Below are 24578 nucleotides of genomic sequence, written 5' to 3' on the forward strand. Positions count from 1 at the left end.
ATTATTATATGATAGTTTTAATAAAATGATACATAAAGATTAGGAAAAAGGTATGTTAAAATTTAATTTTATGGTAATAGTAATGGATTCATAAACGTTATAATTTATAAGGCAAAAACTTGTGTGAGACGGGTCGAGTCCGGTCGGGTCAAAATGAAAATGTAATACTTATACGTACAAATGTCATACTTATATGCTCAAATGTAATACTAATAATGAATAAAAGTTTTGTTACTTATAAGGGTAAATGTAATATTTTTAAGGAAAAATACAATACTTTTGCATTTCAATTTAAAAGTATTACATTTTTCATCAAAAGTATTATATTTTTCCTTATAAGTAAGGGGCACTTTTCAACATTATTTATTATGAAAATGTAATACTTTTTCTCTTATAAGTAACAAAAAATGTAATCATGATTAGTATTATATTTGAGCATATAAATATGATATTTGCACATATAACTATATAAGTATGACATTTGCATGATGCTTCGACCCGACCCGACCCGACTCACGCATAAGGATCCGTCTCACATATAAGGATCCGTGAGACGGTCTCACACATGTGTGACCCTTTATTAAATAGTAATGGATTTATAACGGTGTAAAAGTAGTTTTGTCTAACAGAAATGCAATAACGACAATTTTTTTTAATAAAAATAAAGTGTACAACATTTAAAGTACAATATATAACTTTATTAGCAAATAAAAATTATAAAAAAAATCAAGCACATAACCTGGATATACACTTATAATATTTTTAGATTAGATTACATTAGTTACTTTTTAAAAAAAATATATTAATACATCTATAAATTATTTGTATTTCCTAAGTAATTATATTTATTATAACAACATTATCAATAACAAAGAATATTATTATATATATAGTTATGTCCTTAAAACTAATTTTATTATATTAGCTAACATCTAAGAGCTAATTTTATTATATTAGCTAACTGTAGTATATGTTCATCGCAAATTATATTGTGGACATTATGGACCATGGTCATAGCTGATACTGCAGTTGTGTTGAACGGATACTGTAGTTACACGGAACAGAGGCCATCCATCTGTTCAACACAACTACAGTTCCAGATCGATGACACGGCCTCTGTTCCGTGCAACTGCAATATCATTTCAACACAACTGCAGTATCAATCATGACCCATGGTCCACAATATAACGACTGTATGTTCATAGCTACTTTTCTCAACCAAATGAAGCACAAATAGCCAATATCGCATCCGCTGAGACTCGAACCCACCCCCTCCCATTTGGAGTGCAACCGGGTTCCACTAGACCACATTTCCTAACAAATAGCTATAGCTATCAACTTGTTAAACCATCTAATACAATAAACTAACATTTAATACAATTCACTAACCACTAATAGCTAAATGTGAAACAAGGCTAATTAAGTGGCAAGGGAACATAATGATGGTAAAGTACTAATATTGCTGACGTGACATTCATTGATTAGACACTCAGATAGGTCATGACACGTGTAAGTTGTTGAGGTGATAGTGGAGTTGAACTATATCTAGCGATGATAATCGAGATACGAAGGTCAATGAGTCTACAGACATGAAGTTCGATACATCTACTGACATGGAAGTCGATTAATTTATTGACATAGGTCGATAAGTAGACATGTAGACTCTCCGAGTTTGGAAATGCATCTGGTCGCATCTAGAAGGACCCTCTAACTAGACTGGAAATTGTACATGTAGACCTTTCGAGATTCGGGAAGTGCACACGTAGACCATTTTGGATCGGGAAGTATATACTACGTATGACAAGTAGGGTTACCTTATAACCCTATCAATCCTAACTATACAAGTTACTAATTCTTTACATATTTTTCTTCTAATTGATACTTTATAATTCGTTGATGCCATGACTATTATAAATGGGAAATATTTTCACCCCTACAAAATTTACACACTTTTGGCACCTGATATTCCCATTTTAGTAATGTTAATTTTTTTTCTTTTTTATTCTGTTTTTTTTTTAATTTCAAATATCAATTTATTAAAAATTGTCACAGCAAAAATAACAACAATGTAATAGTTTTGGTGAAACGGTCTAGCATGGTTTGTTGTAAATTACTTATAGATAGTCTATGAATATAAATAATTAACGCATTTATCACAAATTATATATAGATAACGTAAATTTTTATGCATATAGCATTTCTCAAAGTATTACGAGGGTGAGTTGTACGGATAATTAGGTATGCGCTCGGGCTTCCGAAGGGTCTTTTCCGTTTCTTTATGTAGCGTCGTGGTTTGGCATTTCAATCCCTCCTTTAGCCAGATGGGCCGGGCCTACCTCTTCCTTTGCTGGCGTTGACTGGTAGTATATGAAGTAAAGGATAATTTGGGCTGAGCCCAGTAGGAATCCAATTCCATTGGGTATCTGAAACAGTGCAAGCCCAAAATTTAGAAGATGTTAATGGGCCAGAGGCCCGTATTATGGACAAAATAACAAATTATAGTGCACACAGTACTGTGTGGACTATAACAAAAAGTACATTTTTAATATACTAAAAGTACATTATTCGCGTACTGAACATATTATACAAAATAGTGTATTGAATGTATATTATACAAAATAATGTACTTTCAGTATTCAAATAATTTATTTTTTGTGAATACAATGTACATTTTTAATATACTAAAAATACATTATTTGTATATTGAATGTACATTATTTAATAGTATTCTCCCCACAGTCCACACAATAATGATTGGAACAAAACAAAGGGGGCCCAACTTACTCCTATGTATAGATCTCTTACAAGCATAGCATAAGAAGCCCAAATGCCCCCGTTCAACACTTGGAAAAATGAGAGCCAAAATGGCATATACTCCACACTTTTCATTTTTATCACTGTCCTCTGTTCAAATTATAATAAAAAAAGATAGAGAGGGTAGATCACAATTTCTTGCTTTAAAAGGGTTAGTAATAAATAAAATTAAAATTTAAGGACTCTTCAGCAATTAAATCAATTTTTTTTTTGGGGGAAAAAAAAGTTTAATACCATTGCGGAAAGAGGAGAAGCATACATGCCAATAGTTAGTCCAGTGCACAGAAGCCCCACCGACATAAGCTTTGTATTTCCATGTAACGCTGAAAGAGTTACTGCTACCACCGCCCCGAGAAAAGCTACGTTAATGATGCCAACCATTTTCAAAGATCGAATCTGAAATCACATAGAAATACTTACATGTATGTATAATATTGAAATTGATTTGTATACATGAAAGTTGCAAAAGGCCCTAGACGCTAGTCGGGCGCCACCTAATAAAACAAAAAAAGTTTTTTTTTTTTTCCTCTTTCAAAAACGATTGAGCGATAAAACAAATTAAAAAAAAAAAAAATTTGGCTGATTTAGCCTAGTTTGCAGACTCAGCCGCCTAGACAGCAACTGCCTACACCCTTTTTTGCCTCGGTCTAGGAATAGTATAAATAAATAAATAATACATGAAAGATGAAATTGGTAAAACCCAAAATAAGTATATAAACATACCTTAGTGTTTTTAGGAGCGTAAATAAGAAAAAGAGAGACATAGATGATGTGCAAGACAACACCGGTGCCGTTTACTGTCACCACAAGCAAACCTCCAGGCTTGAGAAGTCCATAGAACGACCATAAACTCGTGCTCAATAGTGTTGTTATGTATGGAATCCCTTTGAAATTCTCCGTTGATTTCTTCTGCACTATCCGCTTGAATGTTTTTCTAAACACTCATTATAATTATGAAGACCAAATATCAATTTTTCGGTCCACAAATATTAATAAAATGACAATTTTAATTACTACTAATTTTCATCTACTACTATTTTTTTCGTGCTAAAATTGATTACACCAGTCACCTCTCCACTAAAATATTCCAGACAGTGTAGTTTGTAAGGGTATTTTTGTCCATTCATATATGATAAGTCAATCCCATTAATGTATGAATAGACAAAAATATGCTTACAAATTACACATTTCGACATATTTTAGTCGAAAGGATGACCGGCGTGATCAATGTTGTACATGTTACCTTGAGAAAGAGAGAAAAATTAAAATTATAGACTTACACCGGAGCAAGAAACATGAGTATAGATATCACATTCCCTGCATTATTTAAAAAAAATAAAAAGAAGAAGAAGAAGAAAAATGTTTAGAATCATATGTTAGGCTATAAGCAAGCATAGATAGCCATAATCCTTGTTAATAAGACTGACCAATGATGCCAACAATGAAGCTCAAGCTAGCCATGACCGGACCTTCAAGAAATTTAATTAACGTGTAAATATATACAATGAAAGAAAGAAAAGTTTTAGACTTGAACTTTGATCTGATGAATCTAGTATAGAGAGCTGTCTTGAGGTTTGCTGAGATAAATTTAACAATGGGGGAGGCATTAAGAGATAGGCAGATGGGATGTCATATGCCAAGAAATAGAAGTTTTGTCACGTTAAAGTATTACCTTTTGTGTAAAAATATTGGGTTAGTTGTTTCCATCAATACTACTAATTAATATAAAGTGTTTTTACACCTCTAGCTACCTGATCTCACTTTTTTAGAAACCCTACATCTTATGCAATGCCATGCATGCATGCTTGATTGCATGGTTGAGAATGACGGACGTCTCGTGATCCTCATACCCATATATAGCCCATATAGGGTCAAACTTATTCTATCAGTCATTAGAACTTTCATGTAACATAATCTAATACATTTATGATTTCGCAATACTACAAAATAGTTCCTAACCAACAATATTTAATTAAAGAAAAAGTATTTTTTATTCTGAAAAGAAAAATTCACAATTATTATTCATGTGTATGTACACAGTTATTATCCTAGTGTATGTACTGGGTAGTCTCACTCTTGAGTAATAGCTGATCACAAAATATATAAGAGAAGTACATTCTATTAGAAAATCCTATTCGACGAGTTTGACCCAGAGGACGTTGACAAGAATCGAATTGCCAACGTAGTTATATTTTACTTATTTAACCACTATGGCGCTGTTTGGTAAAATGGTTGTTAGCTTATTAGTTGATAACATGAATTGATTGTAGCAAGATGTTTGGTAAATTGACTATTAGCTGATAGCTGTTTGGTTTCTCCAAATGCTAACTGAAAAAGTTGTTTTGACTAGCTTTTTGAATTTTAACATTTTGGAGTTACAAAAAGCTGATTAACCAAACACTTATACCCTGTTTGGTAAATAGTTGATTGGGTTAGAAGGTATGATTAGTTGATAACATTGGCTGATTGTAGAAAGTTGTTTGATAGATTAGCTGTTAGCTGATAGCTGTTTGGTATAATTTATTTTCTCAAAAAGCTAATTGAAAATGCTGTTTTGAGTAACCTTTTGAATTTTAGTATTTTGGAGTTACAAAAACTTATTAACCAAACAACTAATAGTGGTCAAATAAGCCAAAATTGGCTGATAGGCTGATTATTTACCAAACAGTGCCTTATATTAATTTTTTTAACTAAGTCAAACAGCTAATAGTGGTAAAATAATAAGCCAAAATTGGCTGATACACTAACTATTTTACCAAGCAAGGCCTATATCTTTTTTGAGGCAGAAATTTAGTCTTTAAGTTGTACGATGATTATTATGAACTCATTTTTTAAGACGTAGCAACGAATTTTAGTCATTGGTGTTTTCAATCCCTCTATTAAGGATTATGTTAAATTTTACAATTGCTTTCTGATGGATACCCCGATTGGGGTACCCGACCCGAGAAGACCGAGATCTGGAGCCCGTCGACTGACTAGTCCGTCGGGATGTATGGCCCGGATCGTGTGACTTTGGTGTGGTTCAAACTACGTAAGCAGTCGGGGGGCTATATGCCCGACTGGGTGCGCCCTAAGAAACAGTGATTGTGCGGAATTCGGTATCTTTAGCGGGATTTGGGGAACTTTCCTATTTTCAGAATATGGGTATCTTCTGTGGCGATTGAGCAACCCAAATTACTTTCCTAATTTTTTTTTAAAGATTCTTTCGTATTTCCATGTGTAGGCTCATTATTTCTGTATAAATAACCCCTTGGGGTCCCATTGTAAGGAGGTCGAATTCTGAATGCAAATATAATTGTTCTCTAAATTGTGCTTGTACCTTGGGAGCCCGAGGACATGAAAGGGGTCAACCGGGCTATCATTACTCATTAACTAACCATTGACCCTAGATTAAAGCTTGTTGCACAGAAGAGATGTTATCTCTCGAATGACCGCCGAGACTTCGTTAAAAAGGAGGCTGATATGTTGTTAGCAGTCGGTTATGTACGGGAGGTTAAATACCTAGGCTGGTTAGCTAACGTAGTATTGGTACCAAAGCCGTCGGCTTGGCGGATGTGCATCGATTACATGGATTCATATAAGGCCTGCCCTAAATATCCATTCCCATTGCCACGAATCGACCAACTAGTAGATGAGACGGCTGGCTGTGTGTTATTAAGTTTCATGGATGCCTTCCGCAGGTACCATCGATCTTCATGCATGTAGAGGATGAAGAAAATGCATCCTTTATTACGCCAGACATCGTTTATTGCTATTTGGTAATGCCCTTTGGCTTGAAGAACTCGGGAGCCACTTATACCAGCATGGTGGCCAGGCTGTTCAGGAGCCTGATCGGTAAATCCATGGCCGCCTATGTGGATGACATGTTGGTTAAGAGTAATTAAGGAGGAAGAGGAGCATGTAAAGGACCTGACTAACTGCTTCAGCCTAATGAGAAGATATAACTTGAGGTAGGACCCAAAGAAGTGTGCCTTCGCGGTCAGGGAAGAAAAATTCTTTGGTTACATGGTCACTCGGCACGGGATTTAGCTTAACCCCGAAAAGGTCAAGGCTATCTTGGATATGCAACCCCTTAAGAACTTGAAGGAAATGTAGTGCCTAACTAGACAGTTGGTTGCTCTTAGTCGACTCCTGTCCAAGTCGATCGATCGTGCTTTACCATTTTTTGAGGTCATGAAGAAGCGGGAAGGGTTTTAGTGGACGAAAGAATTGCAAACTGTCTTTGAAGATCTGAAGCGGTACTTGCTAACTCCCCCACTAATGTCTAAGCCAAAGGAGGGAGAAACGTTATTTCTATATTTGGCTGCCTCTCGGAACGTAGTCAGATATGTCTTAGTGCGGGAAGAGGAGAAAACGCAGCACCCGGTATATTACGTGGGGCGGACGCTCAAAGGTGCAGAAATCAGGAACTAGCCGCTGGAGAAGGTAGTTTTTGCACTAGTTGTGATGGTTCAGAAGCTGGTGCCCTACTTCCAGGCACAACATGTCAGAGTCCTAACTGACTAACCTTTAGCCAGTATCCTGCGAAGCCCCAACTTGCCTGGCAGACTAATAAAATAGGTAGTTGAGCTTACTCAGTAGGACTTGAGTACCTCCTCAGGCCCTCTATCAAGGCCCAAGCTTTAGCGGATTTCATAATGGAGTGCTCGATGCAGACTAATGAGCCCCGTATGGACGAGGAACCCGATGATGCAGAATGGTGGGAAATTCATATAAACGGTGCTGCCAGCACGAGGCACTACGGAGGAGGGGTCATGATCACTACCCCAGAAGGCTTCCATCTCTATTTTGCTTTGCAATATCAGTTCCGTACCTCGAATAATGAGGTTGAGTATGAGGCAGTCATTGGTGGCTTGCATCTCGTCCAAGCCTTGAAAGCTACGCGAGTAAGGATCAAAATCGACTCCCACCTGATGGTCGGTCAGTTGACAAACAAGTGTGAAACTTGAGAATAAAGGTTGAGAATGTAAAAAGATGTAACTGGGGGACTCTAAGGGAAACTGGTGGCTTATGAAGTAGTTCATGTGCCTCGAGCTAAGAATGTGGAGGCTGACATTCTGTCGAAATTGGCAGTTAGCGAGCTTCCTGACCACCTATCACAAATTTGCAGGATCAAGATCGTAGGAAGGCCGAGTACTGAACGCTTGTTGGTCTGTTCCATCGCTGAGATGCCTTTTTTTTTATCCTGAGTGGTTCTAGATAACTAAAATTATGAGGTACAAGGACAAATGCGAGCTACCCGATGATAAAGCTAAGGCTGACAGCATACAGAGAAGAGGTCCGCTTTACGAAGTTGTCAATAGCTGGTTGTACAAACAATCCTTTGGCAATCCCCTACTACGTTGCCTGCTCCCCAACGAAGCCAAAACAATAAACAAGAATTGTGAATATTTAGTAATTTTAATTACCTGTTAAGAGAATTGAAGAACTTGAATTGGTTGATCCAAAAGAATTGAAGAGTTCTGTCGAGTTGCGTCTGTCATCTATTGTTTGCGTATTTGTGTGCTATTGTTGCCTGCTGAGTGTTGAGATTTGCAATTTTGCGTAATTAGATTGCTAATTGATGTTTGCACCAATTAGAAAATTACCTAATACCTAGACACCAGCTAGTTAGGCTAGTTGTGAGATTCGTGTAAATATAAGCTGTGTAATGTACTAATGTTGATAATGAAAGGATTGAATTGAAAGCTACGGTAATTAGGGAAAGCCACATTAGTTACGGTAATGTGGGATGGTTGCGCACTTGCGGCGAACTGCCGATGGAAAAAAATGCCTAATGTGTAATGTGTAATGCCCCTTATATATTGCACATATACCTTTTTTTTTTATTTAATATGGGGCCCCCAAAAATTGGGGGTCTGTGTAAAGGCCCTGGGTAGACGTGCCCAGGGTCGGTCCTGAAAGCGCATAACAAAGAAATGCATCAATGCACCACTTAAATCATTTGTGCTATTTAAATTTTCTAATTATTGTTATAAGTATGATATATTATTTTCTTATATTATTATAATTAATGTCCGTGCATTGCACGAGTGCAAACATTAGTCTTATAGGAGGGATTGAGGGATGAGAGGTGATAATTTAATAAATAAATAAATAATATTTAATTAATTGAAAAAAACTCCGAATAAATTTGCAATTGGTGACAAAAACTAGTTTCTACTTACAACAATACAATAATTTCAATGCCAACAACCCTCAAGAATTCATAAGTTCAAACTGTGCACAAAGATCATGGATCTTTCATGGGACAAGAATATAAGAAGAATGGCTGTCAGGATCTTGGCTCATTGAAATTGTGGAAATAGTTCTCATTATATTTCGAATGCTTGATAACCTCCTAGCCCTAGGAGATGTATGTTTACTGGCATTATTATCTGAAGTCTCCTTCAACTCTTCCACATTGATGCCTTCTTCATGAACCTCCGCCATTTCAGTTGATATCACCTTACTCGATTTCTTCTTGTAAATCATGTAAATAATAAGTTGAGCTATGCCCGACATGATTCCAATTACGTTTGGCACCTACATACAATTATCCCGAGAAAAAAAAAACGATTAGGGGTAGGTGGTTGAGTTTAGTCTGGAGAATACTTGTACAATTCATTTTCATATATATATATATATATATAGGGCTCGCTCAGGTGAGAACGAATGCCCAGCAAAGAACTGAGAACCAATCGCAGTTGCCCAGATTTAATGTATCATATGTATTTTATTTTTAAAAGACTCAGTGACATTTTTGTAAATAACTCAAACTTTGGTGCAAGTAACATGTGTAAAAGTGCAAGTGTGAAAGTAAAATCACTTAAAATTGCAATCATTTTCACTTAATAGTGCAAATAATTTATCTTTTTTAACATTAGTGTACCTAATGATAACATCTTTCACATTGGTGCATTTAATGATAACATTTGGTGCAACTAATGATAACGTTAGGTGTCCTTAATATTGATGCTTAGTGTGCATTATTTGTTACTCTTTTAATACATTTTACTTGCAATTTTAATAGATTTTACTTGCACTTAAGTGCACTATATGAAACTGTTACGCTTTTAACACAATTTATTTTCACTTTAAATTTCAATTATTTATGAAAATGTTAATGTGTATAAAAATAAATAGTGTTTCTGACCGTTACGTTAGATTTGACACGTGAATGATAGTGATTGGTTCTTATTTTTCTCAGGCAATTAGTTCTTTCCTAAAGGCCTTCCTATATATAAGATTTTAAAAGAATTACTCTTAGAAGATTTCAATATTTCGTGTATAAAAGTACATAATGTAGATGGGAAAATTTGAAATTAGGGAAATATATGGAGGCTAAAAAGATAGACTTACAATGATATAAAGATCCATAAGAAACATAGCAAATGCAAACCATGCAGCCGCGTTTAGAAGCAAGAAAAGTGAGACTATGAATGGCATGTATTCCACACTTCTCGTCTTAATCACACTTATCTGAGTTAAAACAAGAGCTTACGATGAATTGACATCACATCATAATTTTTTAAATTTTTTTAAAGAAAAAGTATATTTATTAATAAAATATAAAATGCAACCAGTCAAGTTGTTCCAAATATGACTATCATTAGTGTGGCATTTCTTGATCAGATTTTTTTGCATGCCATTATTGGTATGCTATTTTTCTTTTCTTTTAACTCATAAGATTGGTCCACAAATTGTCTCACAAATCCTCATACATGAGACACATTAGGTTTTTTTTTTATATAAATATTATATTTTTTCCTTATAAGTATTAAAAATTTTCTCTTAAGTAACTTTTTAACCCCAATATTATATTTTGGGACTTTAAAATATTACATTTTTCTCATAAATATTATATTTTCTCTTATAACTTATAAGTAACAATTAATTAATTTATCCTGGATTAGTATTACACTTTTAATTTTCTCACAAATAATTGTTCAACTCCTAAATATTACGGAGTACATTTTTATTTAAAATTAAACATTTTTTAAAAAGTGTTTCACCTACCTTTCTCAGTAAGTAACAAACAATTAATCCATGATTAATATTGCATCTCCACCAAAAGTATTATATTTTCATCCTAACCTGACCTGTCTTATGCATATATCTAACAGAGACTCGCCCTAAATCCATAAATATAAAAAGTTGTTTTTTTTTTTTTTTGAAACGAAAATGTAAAAAGTTTTAATGGCAAGTGAAGTAAAAATGAAAGCAAATGGGGATTAAAGTTAGCGTACCATAACGGAAATAGGGGCGGCATACATAGTAATTGTGAGGACCGCACACAAAAATCCAACAAAGGTATGTCTTGCATTACCGTGGAAAACAAAGAGAGATAAAGCAATGGCCAGTCCTGGAAAACATATGTTCATTAACCCCACCAACACCAACGCTTTCACCTGATATATATAATGATGATTATGAGAATCCAAATTAAATACTCATAAAATTCTCTGATTTTTTATTATTTAATTTAAATTATATTAGAACCATATATAGTTTATACTTTATAATATAATAATGTACAAAAACAATACCTTTTTATCCATGGGAGCATAAACGAGGTAAATTATGACATAAATAATTTGGGAGAGCACACCAACAGAATTTACTGTGATAATAAGTAAACCATCAAATGGAACAAGAAAACCATAGAAAACCCATAGGCTTCTGCACACCAATTGGCACATATGGGGGACTGCATTGTAACCCTCTGCTGATATCTTCTTCTTCACCAGCTTCCAAAATGTTAACCTATCCATTCCATAAACATATATAATCAATCATTCTTATCCTATCTGTCATGTCAAAAATGTATATATGTTGTATGTATTGCAAGATTAGGTGATCTGATAAGAATAGGGTCTTACGCTGGAGAAGCACAAAGTAGAATAGTGATAATATTGCCTGTAATGCACAAGAATGATAGTTACATTCGCACATCATGATCGGAACGAAAATTAAATTACAGTTACTAATAAATCTTTTTGTCAAAGACTTTGTGGTCTAGTGGCACCTGATTGCAACCCACCAGCCTCGGTGGAGACGATATTGGCTCTCTATGCTTCATTTGGTTGAAAAAGTAGCTATGAACAAATACTACATTGTAACACAGTCAATAATACTAAAAAAAATTCCTTTTTTCACAATACATTTACAACCAATTTATAAATATGAACACAATATAATAAATAAAATTTATATATTATTGAAGAAAGAAATTAAGAGATAACCAACCTATAACACCCACTATAAATTCAGCCTTAACCATGAGATCAGAGTAATTACTTTGACGCGTAACTGAATGATAAAAATTATTTACTTCACTCAAAAGTGATTTAGATTTGGCTCCGAATTGAATACCAATCTTTGACGCAAAAAAAAAAAATGATCGGTGGAAGAAGTGAGGCTGAATAGTCTATGCTCTTCATGCCACATTTTATAACCTACACAAACATAAATTGCCGTTTGACCAAAAGATTCCATTTTAAGTACACATATTACTATATTAGAAAACATGTTCTTTGATCTGTCTTAGTTGAGAATAAAAATTAATTTCCACCATGCATATTATGCCACGTGGATTTTTGACATTTTATAAAAAAATATGACTTAGATTACAAGTCTTGACTCGATCAGAATACTATTTTAACAATATTTAAACTAATGTTAATTGTAATCATCTATGATATACGAGAAGTTTTGTATATATTTGGGGCTGCTTTTCAATTTATTTATAGTTTAATCTTCCAAAGCCAATGAAAATTATCAAGTATCCAAAGTACATAACAAGAAGCAGCTTTATAGTATTTTTATTTGAATTGTCTTGTGTATTGTTTTTAACTGCTTGGTACTTTTTTGTCAGTCCTTTGATACCATACTGTAGTATGAGATACAATTACCAGGCAAACAAAATCAAATTAAATGTGCCTTTTTATTAAAGGAAAATGCAATTGAGTACACAACAAAAAAAAAAAACAAAAAACAAAAAACAAAACAAAACAAAAAAAAAAAAACAAAACAAAACAAAACAAAAAGAAGAAGGTGTAAATAACTTTTCAACTTTCAAACTAGTGATGCAATTAAGATTGTGAATTCTTGATCTTGTTAGGTTCCAATCATGAATTCTTTTTCATGGGCAGTTGAGCATGGGATTGGAAGATGGTTGGGCCAAGGGTAGAGGCACGAGAACAAGGGTAAAGGCACGGAAACAAGGATGGAGCAATCATTATTGCGTGGATAGTGTGTAGACCACAGTCCAAAAATACATAAAGTATATTATTTTAACTCATAAAATACATTATTTTAATACATAAAATACATTATTCTAATTCATAAAATACATTATCTTATCTCAAAATTAAAGTTTTATTATTCTAACACATAAAATACATTATTCTAACTCATAAAATACATTATCTTTATTAGGACGAATACCTAACTGCAAAAAATTGGAGTGCAATTTCTTATACTCAGCCCCTAAGTCAGATTGAATGGACGAACTCTCAACCCTAAGACGAAAACGCATACAAGTCCGATTTCAAGCGCATAGGAAAAAGCCAAGTATAACGAGAGTAGTCATCCACAAATAAAACAAAATAACGATGCATGTCCACTAGAAGATAAAAGCGGGGCAAGACCCCAAATATCTGTATAAACTAAATCAAGAATATATGAACTAGACGACTCAACACGTGGTAGTGGGAAACACGTAGATTTACCCAACTGACACGCAGAACATAAAGAAGAATCACGACCAAAACAACTCGACCCACTAACCGAACAGGAATGTAAAACAAGACTCAAAACACGCTGATATGGATGAACAAGACGACTATGCCAAACATAAGCAGAGACACGAGATGAAAGAAACGCAGCAAGCGATGAACGTGAGAGAGGTAGCGTGTAAAGCCCGCCAGAACTACTACCCCGAAGCAGCACTGCCTTGGTGGTGATATCCTTCACAACAAAAAAGGACGGGTGAAACTCTAAAAATACTTTATTATCTGACGCAAACTACTGAACAAAAAGTAAAGAATTAGACAAACTAGAAACATGTAATATATTATATAATTTAAAAGACCTAGAAGGGGTAGTAAAGGAAGCATGACCAACACGACTAATAGGAAAATGCATACCGTCACCAATGTAAAGCGTGTCATTACCAACATACTCCTCAGACATGGAAAGAGCCGCTATGTTAGGAGTAGCGTGATTCGTGGCCCAGCATCTGGAAACCACATATGAGAACCTGTAGGGTAAAGTACATTGCTAAAATTAAGGTGTGATATCAATGCAAGTTTATGTTTTTACAATAAAATTGGAGTTGGGTGAAACTTGCAAATCTTATTATTACACACTCATTTTATTTGTTTATTTATTTTTTGTTCTGAAGGGTGTATTTTTTGGAGTTGAAGGCCGAATGACGTTATTGTATTGTTATTTGCGCTATTAGTTTGGGAGGCACGAATGGACTTTAACCATTACATTCACTACTGTTTTTTTGTTGTTTACACTGAGTTCGACCCTTTTGATGGTATTCTGATCTAATATTTTTATGTGGTTTGCTTTTAGTTTTATTTCTTAATTTTTGTTCGATCATAATTGTGGTGTTCTTATTTATTTCTTAGGAAATTAAAATTATGAATTTGAGCAGCATATATATGGCAGCATCAAGATTGCAACTTGATCTACAACAAGGTACATATTGCTATGGATGGAATACTTGATATCTAAACTTTTATAGTGATTTTCTCCTGAAAGTTTTCATAGATTTTGCAAGTTTTATTTGTCTTTATAAAACTTCAAGTCTTGAGTTTAACAAACTAGCTTTGGATTCTCTTTTGACCTTTTGCTAGAACTTGTGAAGGTAATGTTTAACATTTGAAAATTTGATATTTGTTTTAATAATGTTTGTCATGGTGAGAATATTTGTTTTCCCTTTGCTATCCCAAGAACTGTTTTGTTCTAACAAGATCATATTGCATTTTGCAAAGCGAATTTTTGTTTTTATATATTATTATCCATTCTTTGTTAAGGAGTTGAAGTAGTTGAAGATCTTTTTGTTAGAATTTTTTTATAATTTCATCTTTATTTTTAATATCTAAATATATAATAATAAAAAATTGCGCTATATAATATTCGATGTCATCGCACGGATAATTAGACAATTATTTGCTCTGATTCAAGCTAGAAAAACATCAGAAAACATAATCAATCCAACCAATTTCATTAATTGCGCTATATAATATTTGATATTACAATTTATATAATTGTATATCGATTCAAATATTATTAAAATATTATAACAAATCCATTCCGTGCAACGCACGGGCGACTTCATAATAAAAGAATATAAAATACTTTTCAAAAGAGAAAATTAATTTTTTTTTTATCCCTTAGCTTAGCTTGCAGGCGTTCCTAAAAGTTGAATACTTCTAAATGTAGAGATTTTACCATAAATTAGCTTGGATTTGATCTTGTAGAGGTCTTCATGGGTGTGTACTATGTTTTGACAACTTAGTTAATGATTTCAAATAGGAGCATACCAAAATTGGAAGGTATAACCATACTTCGGAACTTTATTTAACATTTCTTTGTTATATAAGTTTTGGTTTTGGGCAGTAGACTAGTGGAATGAAATATGATTACATGCTATAAGCAACTAAATGAAATATTAGCAAAGGAAAGTTATGTTAGAAATTAAATATAAGCACAAGAAAGTATAAAAGTGATGCAAATCAACTATCGAATTGAGTTGAATATATAATTTTGAATAATTCAATATTCATTCTTGAAAAACATCTATGTTTTTTAATAACAGGGAATTATTACATATCTAGACATCAAATTGGACCCAACATCATATCAAACCTTCCCCAAGACAAAGGACTTCCAAAATGCCAACCTCAATAATTTTGATAAACATGAGAATTATTATCTGTCTTATGTGCATAGAATTGCATATATTCTCATGTCTAGTCTGTCCAACTTATTTAAGAACCATTTATATCATATTACATCCTTGTAATTCAATATTCTACTATGAAAAATATTGCACTATTTTGAAATTTTAATTGATACTAAAATATTTTATTCTATTACATGAAATTGTTAAAAATTATCATCAATTATTAAAAAAAAGTTATAAATATCTCCAAATATAAAATTTAATGATGACTACGAATACAGAAAAACGTCAGTAAATGTATTTTTTATTTGCAAATTCATTAGCAATTATTGTTTTAATGACAAATAAAGATAATAATATACACAATCATTAAAAATGTTATTTTCTTGACGCATTTCAATTTTCATCGCCATTTAAATTTATTCATGACAAACATAATTTTATGAAAAACGTTAGTAAAGACACATTTTCTGAGGAAATATTTTATTTCGTCACAAACTATAACTGACGTTTTTGTTAATCTTTCGTTTCAAAATGTATGTATTCTATGGCATTATCAAGACCATGCAAAAACGTCAGTAATAGTTTTACTAACGAAAACATAACTTCGTCAGTAATGCATTTTCATATATATGCCGCTAACCTGACTGTCAGGGCAACGTTTTTATTTCATTAGTAAATACATTTGGTGACATTTTTTTTTTTAGTTTTTGTGACGTTTAAAAAATGTCGCTAAATGTTAACATTCTAGTATTATTGTTGCATGTTGGATATATATATACAATGCAATATATGGCGGGATGGTGTAATTAAAAAGGAAATGGACAACAAGAACAATACTAGTGCACGAATATGTCCAAGCGAATGCACACTTAAGTAGAAAAGCATTGATTCCATGATGCGAATAGAAACTGATAGACAACACACAAGTACTGTGATAATGCTCAACACCCGAATTGACAATACAAGTGACAATGTACTCTTTTTCTTTCTTATTTTCTTGGTTTGGATTGTATAGACAATATATGTTACATACACAAAATTACCAATAACTTTCATTTGAACAATCAATCCTTTGCTCTTTTTTTCCCCGTATTTGTTTGAGAATTCCTGTATTATGAAATTTATAGCCACAATACCTATACCGCATTATTTATTACCACATTCAAATGTCGGCATGATAGACAAAAAACAACAGTTGCAATATAGAACACACAACGTAATAAACGCATTGCACAACACGTACGTACAATTTTAGTGCACTATTCCGCCCAAGTCATTGCACGAGTATAGCCCAACATGATTTACATTTCTGGTTGAATTGAATATATGCATAGGATAGTACGTAGCATGTCATCTGCAGAAGTATACTTGAAGTATGAAAACACATAGGAAACTCAAGATTTGATGAATGTGTTAGTGTGTTACTGGTAAAAAAAATTAAACTCATAATAGCGCAACACGTAAAACAAAGCACAACTTTATCGTAAGACATAAATATAAACCACATACATGCACTCAAAGTTTAGGCATGAAGCTAAGAAAAATTACATCCACGTACATGCACTAAGTGCAATCATAACCGTGATTTTTTTCAGAGAAAAATGTTTAGGGTGAGCTTTTTTAACAAACTATGTATTTTCTCCCGTACGTTACACGGAATGAATTTCGTTATAATATTTTAAGAATATTTGGATCAATATATAATTATATAAATTATAATATCGAATATTATATAGTGCAATTGATTAAATTGGTTGAATCGATTATATTTTCGATCTGATGTTATCCTTGCTTGAATTCGAGCAAATAATTGTCCAATTATCCGCACGATGCACGAATAACATTTTTTGTTATCATATATTTAGATAATAAAATTAAAGATAAAATTATAAAAAATTCTAATATTGAACGTGTACATTTATTTGGTTATAATATTATCAATTATGCTATTATAATGGCAATTGTATTATAGAATACCGTATATAATATTACCAATTATGCTATTACGTTATTACTTAATTAATTTGTCTTTTATACACGGTATTATATTATTACGTTAATACGTGAATATAGAAACAATATTATCAAGTTAATTTTCATTATACATTTTCTTACCAAATAAGCTTTATTAATTATTTGACCAATAAAATATTTAATTAATTGACTACAAAAGTTTGGGTGGAAAAACAAAATAAGAGGATTTTACTTTTATATATAGTATAGATAGATTAAATATATTTCCTCAAAATTGATTTTCATTCCTTATCCTATTTTATTTATTGATATTTTTAATAGACACTATTTAAGAATGAATATATTCTATATTTATTGTTCCGTTTCATTACCAAAAAAAAATAAAGTTATGTCTTTTAATGTACTTATTATTACCCCAATCTATCCCATTATATTTTACACCCTTTTTTTTAAATGCATTTTACTTGCATTATTTACTCTTCATTGGGCAAATTAATTATTTTTCTTTAACAATAATATCAATTCGTATATATTAAAATTATTATTATTTTATATTAAATATTAGTATTTATAAATATAATTAATCAATTATTATTCACAGAATTTGCAAACAATAATCTTACCAATTAGGTAATTATATTATAGAATACCATATATAATATTACTAATTATGCTATTATGTTATTACCTAATTAATATGCCTTTTCTACACGGTATTATGTTATTACGTTAATACATGAATATAGAAACAATATTAAAATTAATAGATATTGTTAATTTCCATTTTACAAATTTCTTACCAAATAAGTTTTATTAATTATTTGACCAATAAAATATTTAATTAATTGACTACAACAGTTTGGGCGGGAAAATAAAATAGGAGGATTTTACTTTTATATATAGTATAGATATATAGTATAGATATAGATTAAATATATTTCCTCAAAATTGTTTTTAATTCCTTATCCTATTTTATTTGTTGATATATTTAATAGATACCATTTAAGAATGAATATATTCTATATTTATTGTTTCGTTTCATTACCAAAAAAAAAAATTATGTCTTTTAATTTACTTATTGAGTTAATTACCGATTTGGTCCCTCGACTATTGGGATTTCACCACTTTGGTCCTCGACAATTTTTCTTGCCCAATTAAGTCCTCTACTTTGAAAAAATTAACCAATTTGGTCCTCTGTTTATTTTGGTGTTAAACAACCGTTAAATTAGGACCAAATTGGTGAAATCTCAATAGTCAAGGGACCATTTCGGTAATTAATTTTGACAGAAATGGTCCCTTGACTATAGTGAAATTACCAATTTGGTCCCGAATTTAACGGATATCAAATTGTAAAATAAACGGGATGACCAAATTGGTTAATTTTTTCAAAGTCGAGGACTTAATTGGGCAAGAAAAATTGTCGAGGACCAAAGTGGTGAAATCCCAATAGTCGAGGGACCAAATCGGTAATTAACTCTTTACTTATTATTACCCCATCTATCCCATTATATTTTCCACTTTTTTTTAAAAAAATACATTTTACTTGCACTATTTACTCTTCATTATGCAAATTAATTATTTTTCTTTAACAATAATATCAATTCGTATATACTAAAATTATTATTATTTTATATTAAATATTAATATTTATAAATATAATTAATCAATTATTATTCACAGAATTTCCAAACAATAATCTTACCAATTAGGCAATTATATTATAGGATACCATATATAATATGACTAATTATGCTATTATATTATTACCTAATTAAGATGTCTTTTCTACACGGTATTATGTTATTACGTTGATACATGAATATAGAAACAATATTTCAAATTAATAAATATTGTTAATTTCTATTTTACATTTTCTTACCAAATAAGTTTTATTAATTATTTTAACAATATTGTTCATTTTCAAGTTCTATATAAGGGTAATACCTTGTGGAAAAAAAATATAATCCTTCATCTCAAAAAAGTAATAGCTGTTGCAATATACAACGAAGATCATGAAGAACTGCAATATGTTTGTGATTCTTTCTCTGACGATTTTTTTGACTCTACTAAACCCTTCTTTAGGTATTAATTTTTCAATTTTTAATATACTGTATATTAATTGATAAAATATAATACCTTATGTTTGTGATTCTTTCTTTGACGATTTTTCTGACTCTACTAAACCCTCTATTAAACTTGATTTTATGTTAAGGTCAACTGAAGTTTTGCCCAGGAACTTTTACCACAAGCGGCGTATGTGGGAGCATTAGTTGTGGAAATTTGGCACTATTTCATTGGCCAGCAAGCAAGATGCCTCATGATTGTACATGTGCTGGTGCTGGGGCAGGTCAAAGCCTTTGTACTTGTCAAATCGTTTGTTAGATGATGTAATGAAAAAATGTATTTTTCTAATCTATACTATATATAAAAGCATTATCCTCCTTCCAAACTTTCCCGCCCAAAGTTAGTGGCATTTTGGTAAAATCAGTTATTTTATTTATTTATTAATTATTAATTTGTTAATTAATTTATTAATTATTCACCCGTGCGTGCCTATTATGGTTAAATGCTGGTGATTGAATAATTGGATTTATTAATTAATTAAAATGTTAAATAGGTAATATAATATGGTAATATTAATTGTAACAGAGTCAATAGTACTCAAAAAAAATTGGTGATTGAATAATTGATGATATATCACACCAATTATATCACACCAATTATATCATCAATTATTCAATCACCAATTTTTTTTTGAGTACTATTGACTCTGTTACAATTAATATTACTATATTATATTACCTATTTAACATTTTAATTAATTAATAAATCCAATTATTCAATCACCAGCATTTAACCATAATAGGCACGCACGGGTGGATAATTAACAAATTAATTAATAAATTAATAATTAATAAATAAATAATTAAAATAACTAATTTTATCAAAATGCCACTAACTTTGGGCGGGAAAGTTTGAAAGGAGGATAATGCTTTTATATATAGTATAGAAGTATAGATTCGGGGGAGGGAGGGGGGAGGGGGGAGGGTGAGGGGATAATTATTTTTACTTCTGCAAATCAAAAAATTCCACACTCGCGTCTGGGTAACTCTGCGCCTCGAGCACGCAAAGAAGTTGCTTTTTTTTTTTTTTAATGTCAGAATTTGTTTTTTTTTTTATCATTTTTAATCTTTTCTCTTCCCTTCTCTCTCCTACATTGACCTAAAAATCCAACAAAAATGCACTGCACACCGATGATGTTGCTCTAAGGTTTTTTTTTTTTGGAAGGGAAATTTGATACTCCATGCAAGTGTATATTGCATATATATGTAAATATAATGTGGGCAGTGCAAAAAGAAAAAAAATAGCTTTTTTTTTTTTTGAAAATAAAAAAAAATAGCTTGAATATAAATAAACATAGATTTGTAGGATGTTCATTATTACACCAAACTAGTATGCCACTCGTGCATTACATGGTATTAATTCAATCAATTATATAAGAATGTACTCAAAAATATAAGCTAGAGTATACAATATTAACCAAATGATATAAATCGTGAGTGCATGTAAATTTATTCTTTTTTGAGTAACAATAAATTCAGTATAAAACAAGTACAAATATAATTAAACTTATATATTGTGATGCACAAATAGAACATATTATAAAATTCATGTAAAATTATTATAATTTTAATACAAACAATCAATAATAAATTCAAATAAAATCAAACTATTCTAATATAAAACGAAGAATTAAATTCTATTATTATTTATTTAAATTTAAACTTTTAAAAATTGTTTAAAAAATCATTTAAACACACATTATTACAAAACAATTATTTCCACAAATCTAATTTAAATGTAAAATAATAATCTTCAGCCTATTTTTTTATTTAAAAAAAAATTACAGATTTTATATGTTAAGACAAACTTATAACTTAAAAATCACACACCTCCATCTCCTACTATTGGGAGAGAGAGATCCAAGTAAGTGCTTCTCACCTTTCACTCCCGGCCTCTAATCTTCCGATGTAATTAAATTCTGGAATGCTATAAATTAAACCATATTCTCCTCCCTAATTCCTCTGATCTTCACAACATTCTGAGGATCGGAGAGGGTCAATCAATTCCTTTGTGACCTTCTCCGGTTATAGTATTACTTACAAAATCTTTTCCAAATAGAAACAAAAATGGATGAGAATAACAATAAGAACAAGAACATCGCCGTGATAGGCGTGTGTTCTTTGATCCTCGTAGCTATGGTGGTGGCCCTTGCGGTCGGCACCCAAGAAGCCAGCGAGGACGAGGAAGGTGTGACTACTACGTCCCAGAAAGCCATTGATTCAGTATGCCAGCCTACTACGTACAAGAAAACGTGTGTGAATAGCCTCTCCAAATCAAACGCGGGGAACTCAACGGACCCGAAAGAGCTCATCCAAGCCGCGTTTAGCGTCACCATTGATGACATTCGCCGCGCCATTCATAATTCCACGCTCTTGAAGAATCTCAAGGACAATAATAGGTTGAATTGAATCATATAGTTGGAATGCACATTTATGTTTATATTATATTTATGCTCACACGCCCCCTCAGGTGTGAGACTTTAACCGGTGGCACAAAGCTCCATCCAACTAAAAGTCTAAGCTAATAGTTGGACTGCACATCTATGTTTATATTATATTTATGCTCACAGGTCGAAGAAGGCCCTGGAGAATTGCAAGGAGCTAACCAGCCATGCCGTGGAGGATCTTCAGAGGACTACGGCTAAGTTCCGAAGCTTTGATCTCATGGCGGATATGGAGAACTGGCTGGCAGATCTCAAGACGTGGATTAGCGGGGCTTTGACGTATCAGGAAACTTGCCTTACTGGATTTGAGGAAATCCCGGGACATGAAGAGGGATTGGTGAGGGAGGTTTTGAGAGAATCCATGGAACTCACTAGCAACGCCTTGGCGATTGTTACTGAAATGTCTTCCCTTATGTCCACCACTGATGACGCCGAAGCTCCCTCGCCAATCACCGAAGTCATATCCATTAACGAACGTCGTCTTCTCTCCGAACACTTATTCCCCGAGTGGGTCAGCTCGGGAAAGCGTAGGCTTCTTAAATTAGACCTGGAAGAGATCGAGCCAGACCTGGTGGTCGCAAAGGATGGGTCGGGGAACCACACCAGCATCAATGACGCCCTGCTGAGTATCCCCAGGAAGAGCGACGACACTTTTGTGGTGTACATTAAAGAGGGCGTTTACGAAGAGCAGGTTACGTTTTACCGTAATCTCACTAATCTCGTCGTGGTGGGTGACGGTCCAACCAAGACGAAAATCACGGGATGGTTGAATTTCATCGACGGGGTTTCCACGTTCCACACCGCCACCGTTGTGGTTCTAGGCGACTTTTTTATAGCTAAGGATATCTGGTTCGAGAACTCTGCCGGGCCGGAAAAGCACCAGGCCGTGGCGTTGAGGGTGGGGGCCGATAAAACTATTTTCTATAACTGCAAAATGGATGGGTATCAAGACACGGTCTACGCCCACACCTACCGCCAATTCTACCGCAACTGTGAGATCTCGGGCACCATTGATTTCATATTTGGCGACAGTGCGGCGGTGTTCCAGAACTGCAGCATTGTGGTCCGGAAACCAATGGAAAATCAGCAGAACATCGTGACGGCCCAGGGGCGGAAGGACCCGCACCAGCCCACGGGGCTGGTCCTCCAAAATTGCACCTTTGAGGCAGATCCCAAATATGGCCCAGTCAGGTTCACGCTCAAATCCTACCTGGGTCGACCCTGGAAAGAGTACTCAAGAACCATTATCATGGAATCTTATATCCCGGATTTCATCCAGCCGGAGGGGTGGCTGAAATGGAACCTGGATTTCGGGCTCAAAACCCTCTTCTACTCGGAGTTCAACAACAGAGGGCCGGGCGCTGATAAATCAAAGCGGGTTACATGGCACGGAATCAAGGAGCTCCCCGCCAACCAAATCAAACGATTCACTCCGGGGAAATTCATCACCGGCAATTCTTGGATTAAGCACTCCGGGGTTCCGTACAATCCCGTCTTCATATTCCCGCCACCCAAGAAAGACAAATCCATCAAATACTCCCACGTAGACGCGGATGATTTAATGGATATAGGCCCTAAAGAAAAGGAGGCTTATGTTTCTCGTCCACTTCCACCGCCTCCACTTAAAGTTCCTCCCGCTGGGGCTCCGGTTTAAGCTTTTTTCACTTTTTGAGGTTAAGGATTGTGAGCATAAATATAATATGTGCAGTCCAACTATCAGTTTAGGCTTTTAGTTGAGATGTAGCACATGCTTTAATTAGGATTTTGGTTTGTCCGGGCTTCCTGATCGGATGGGATTCGGCTACTCCGATTCTTGTATAGTGTAACTCCTCGTTCAGTGTGGCATAGTGCTCTTGGCTTGTAACAACTGATCAACCCACGATGGCGTGGGAGGCTCAGTTAATGGTTGAAGTTGATAGCACTTAGCAGTTGTCCCGTAGCTTTATAAGTGGAGATGGCTCGTGTTAGTTTTATGGTCTATAGGCTAGAGGTTGGACCAACATAAATCTGTAAAGAGTTGAATTGAAGAATGTACAGGAGTATATATTGTTGTTATAAAGTTTTGAATTGCTTATCCTTTTTCTTCATTCTACCGGGGTTTGTATATTGACTAATCATACATGTTGGTTTGTGATCCGGGATGGTCACTCAGCAGACCAACATAACCTATTGATTCAATAAAATATATACAGAGTAATTAATTTAAAAGAAAAAAAAAAGGAAAAGACACAACAATTTTAACGTGATGAAAACTGAAAGGTAAAAGTCACAGACCTTTTTAAGCGTGGCCAAGCCTAAATTCACTATTTTTTATAAGTA

The 24578-nt window shown here is 33.3% G+C and overlaps 3 protein-coding genes across 4 annotated transcripts; 1 reads left to right on the forward strand and 2 right to left on the reverse strand.

The window, feature by feature from the left end:
- Positions 1-2075: 2075 nt before the first annotated feature.
- Positions 2076-4407, reverse strand: LOC116007307 (bidirectional sugar transporter SWEET16-like). Of its 2 annotated transcripts, XM_031247951.1 has the most exons (6): positions 4242-4407; positions 4095-4131; positions 3538-3748; positions 3049-3210; positions 2785-2904; positions 2076-2423 (listed from the first exon to the last, which is right to left on the reverse strand). In XM_031247951.1, exons 1-6 carry the CDS (start codon positions 4273-4275, stop codon positions 2277-2279), a joined length of 711 nt encoding a protein of 236 aa, XP_031103811.1. In that variant the 5' UTR covers positions 4276-4407; the 3' UTR covers positions 2076-2276. The 2 variants fall into 2 exon arrangements, with proteins under 2 accessions (XP_031103811.1, XP_031103812.1); XM_031247952.1 differs by lacking the exon at positions 2785-2904.
- Positions 4408-9057: 4650 nt separating this feature from the next.
- LOC116005679 (bidirectional sugar transporter SWEET12-like) lies at positions 9058-11567 on the reverse strand. Its single transcript, XM_031245922.1, has 3 exons — positions 11343-11567; positions 10156-10275; positions 9058-9339 (listed from the first exon to the last, which is right to left on the reverse strand). The coding sequence occupies exons 1-3, from the start codon at positions 11565-11567 to the stop codon at positions 9058-9060; spliced, it is 627 nt and encodes a 208-aa protein (XP_031101782.1).
- Positions 11568-21794: 10227 nt separating this feature from the next.
- LOC116007376 (pectinesterase-like) lies at positions 21795-24335 on the forward strand. Its single transcript, XM_031248038.1, has 2 exons — positions 21795-22214; positions 22386-24335. Exons 1-2 carry the CDS (start codon positions 21883-21885, stop codon positions 23911-23913), a joined length of 1860 nt encoding a protein of 619 aa, XP_031103898.1. The 5' UTR covers positions 21795-21882; the 3' UTR covers positions 23914-24335.
- Positions 24336-24578: the final 243 nt, after the last annotated feature.

The sequence above is a fragment of the Ipomoea triloba genome, chromosome 15 (assembly GCF_003576645.1).
Source record: "Ipomoea triloba cultivar NCNSP0323 chromosome 15, ASM357664v1".
Taxonomy (NCBI): Eukaryota; Viridiplantae; Streptophyta; class Magnoliopsida; order Solanales; family Convolvulaceae; genus Ipomoea; species Ipomoea triloba.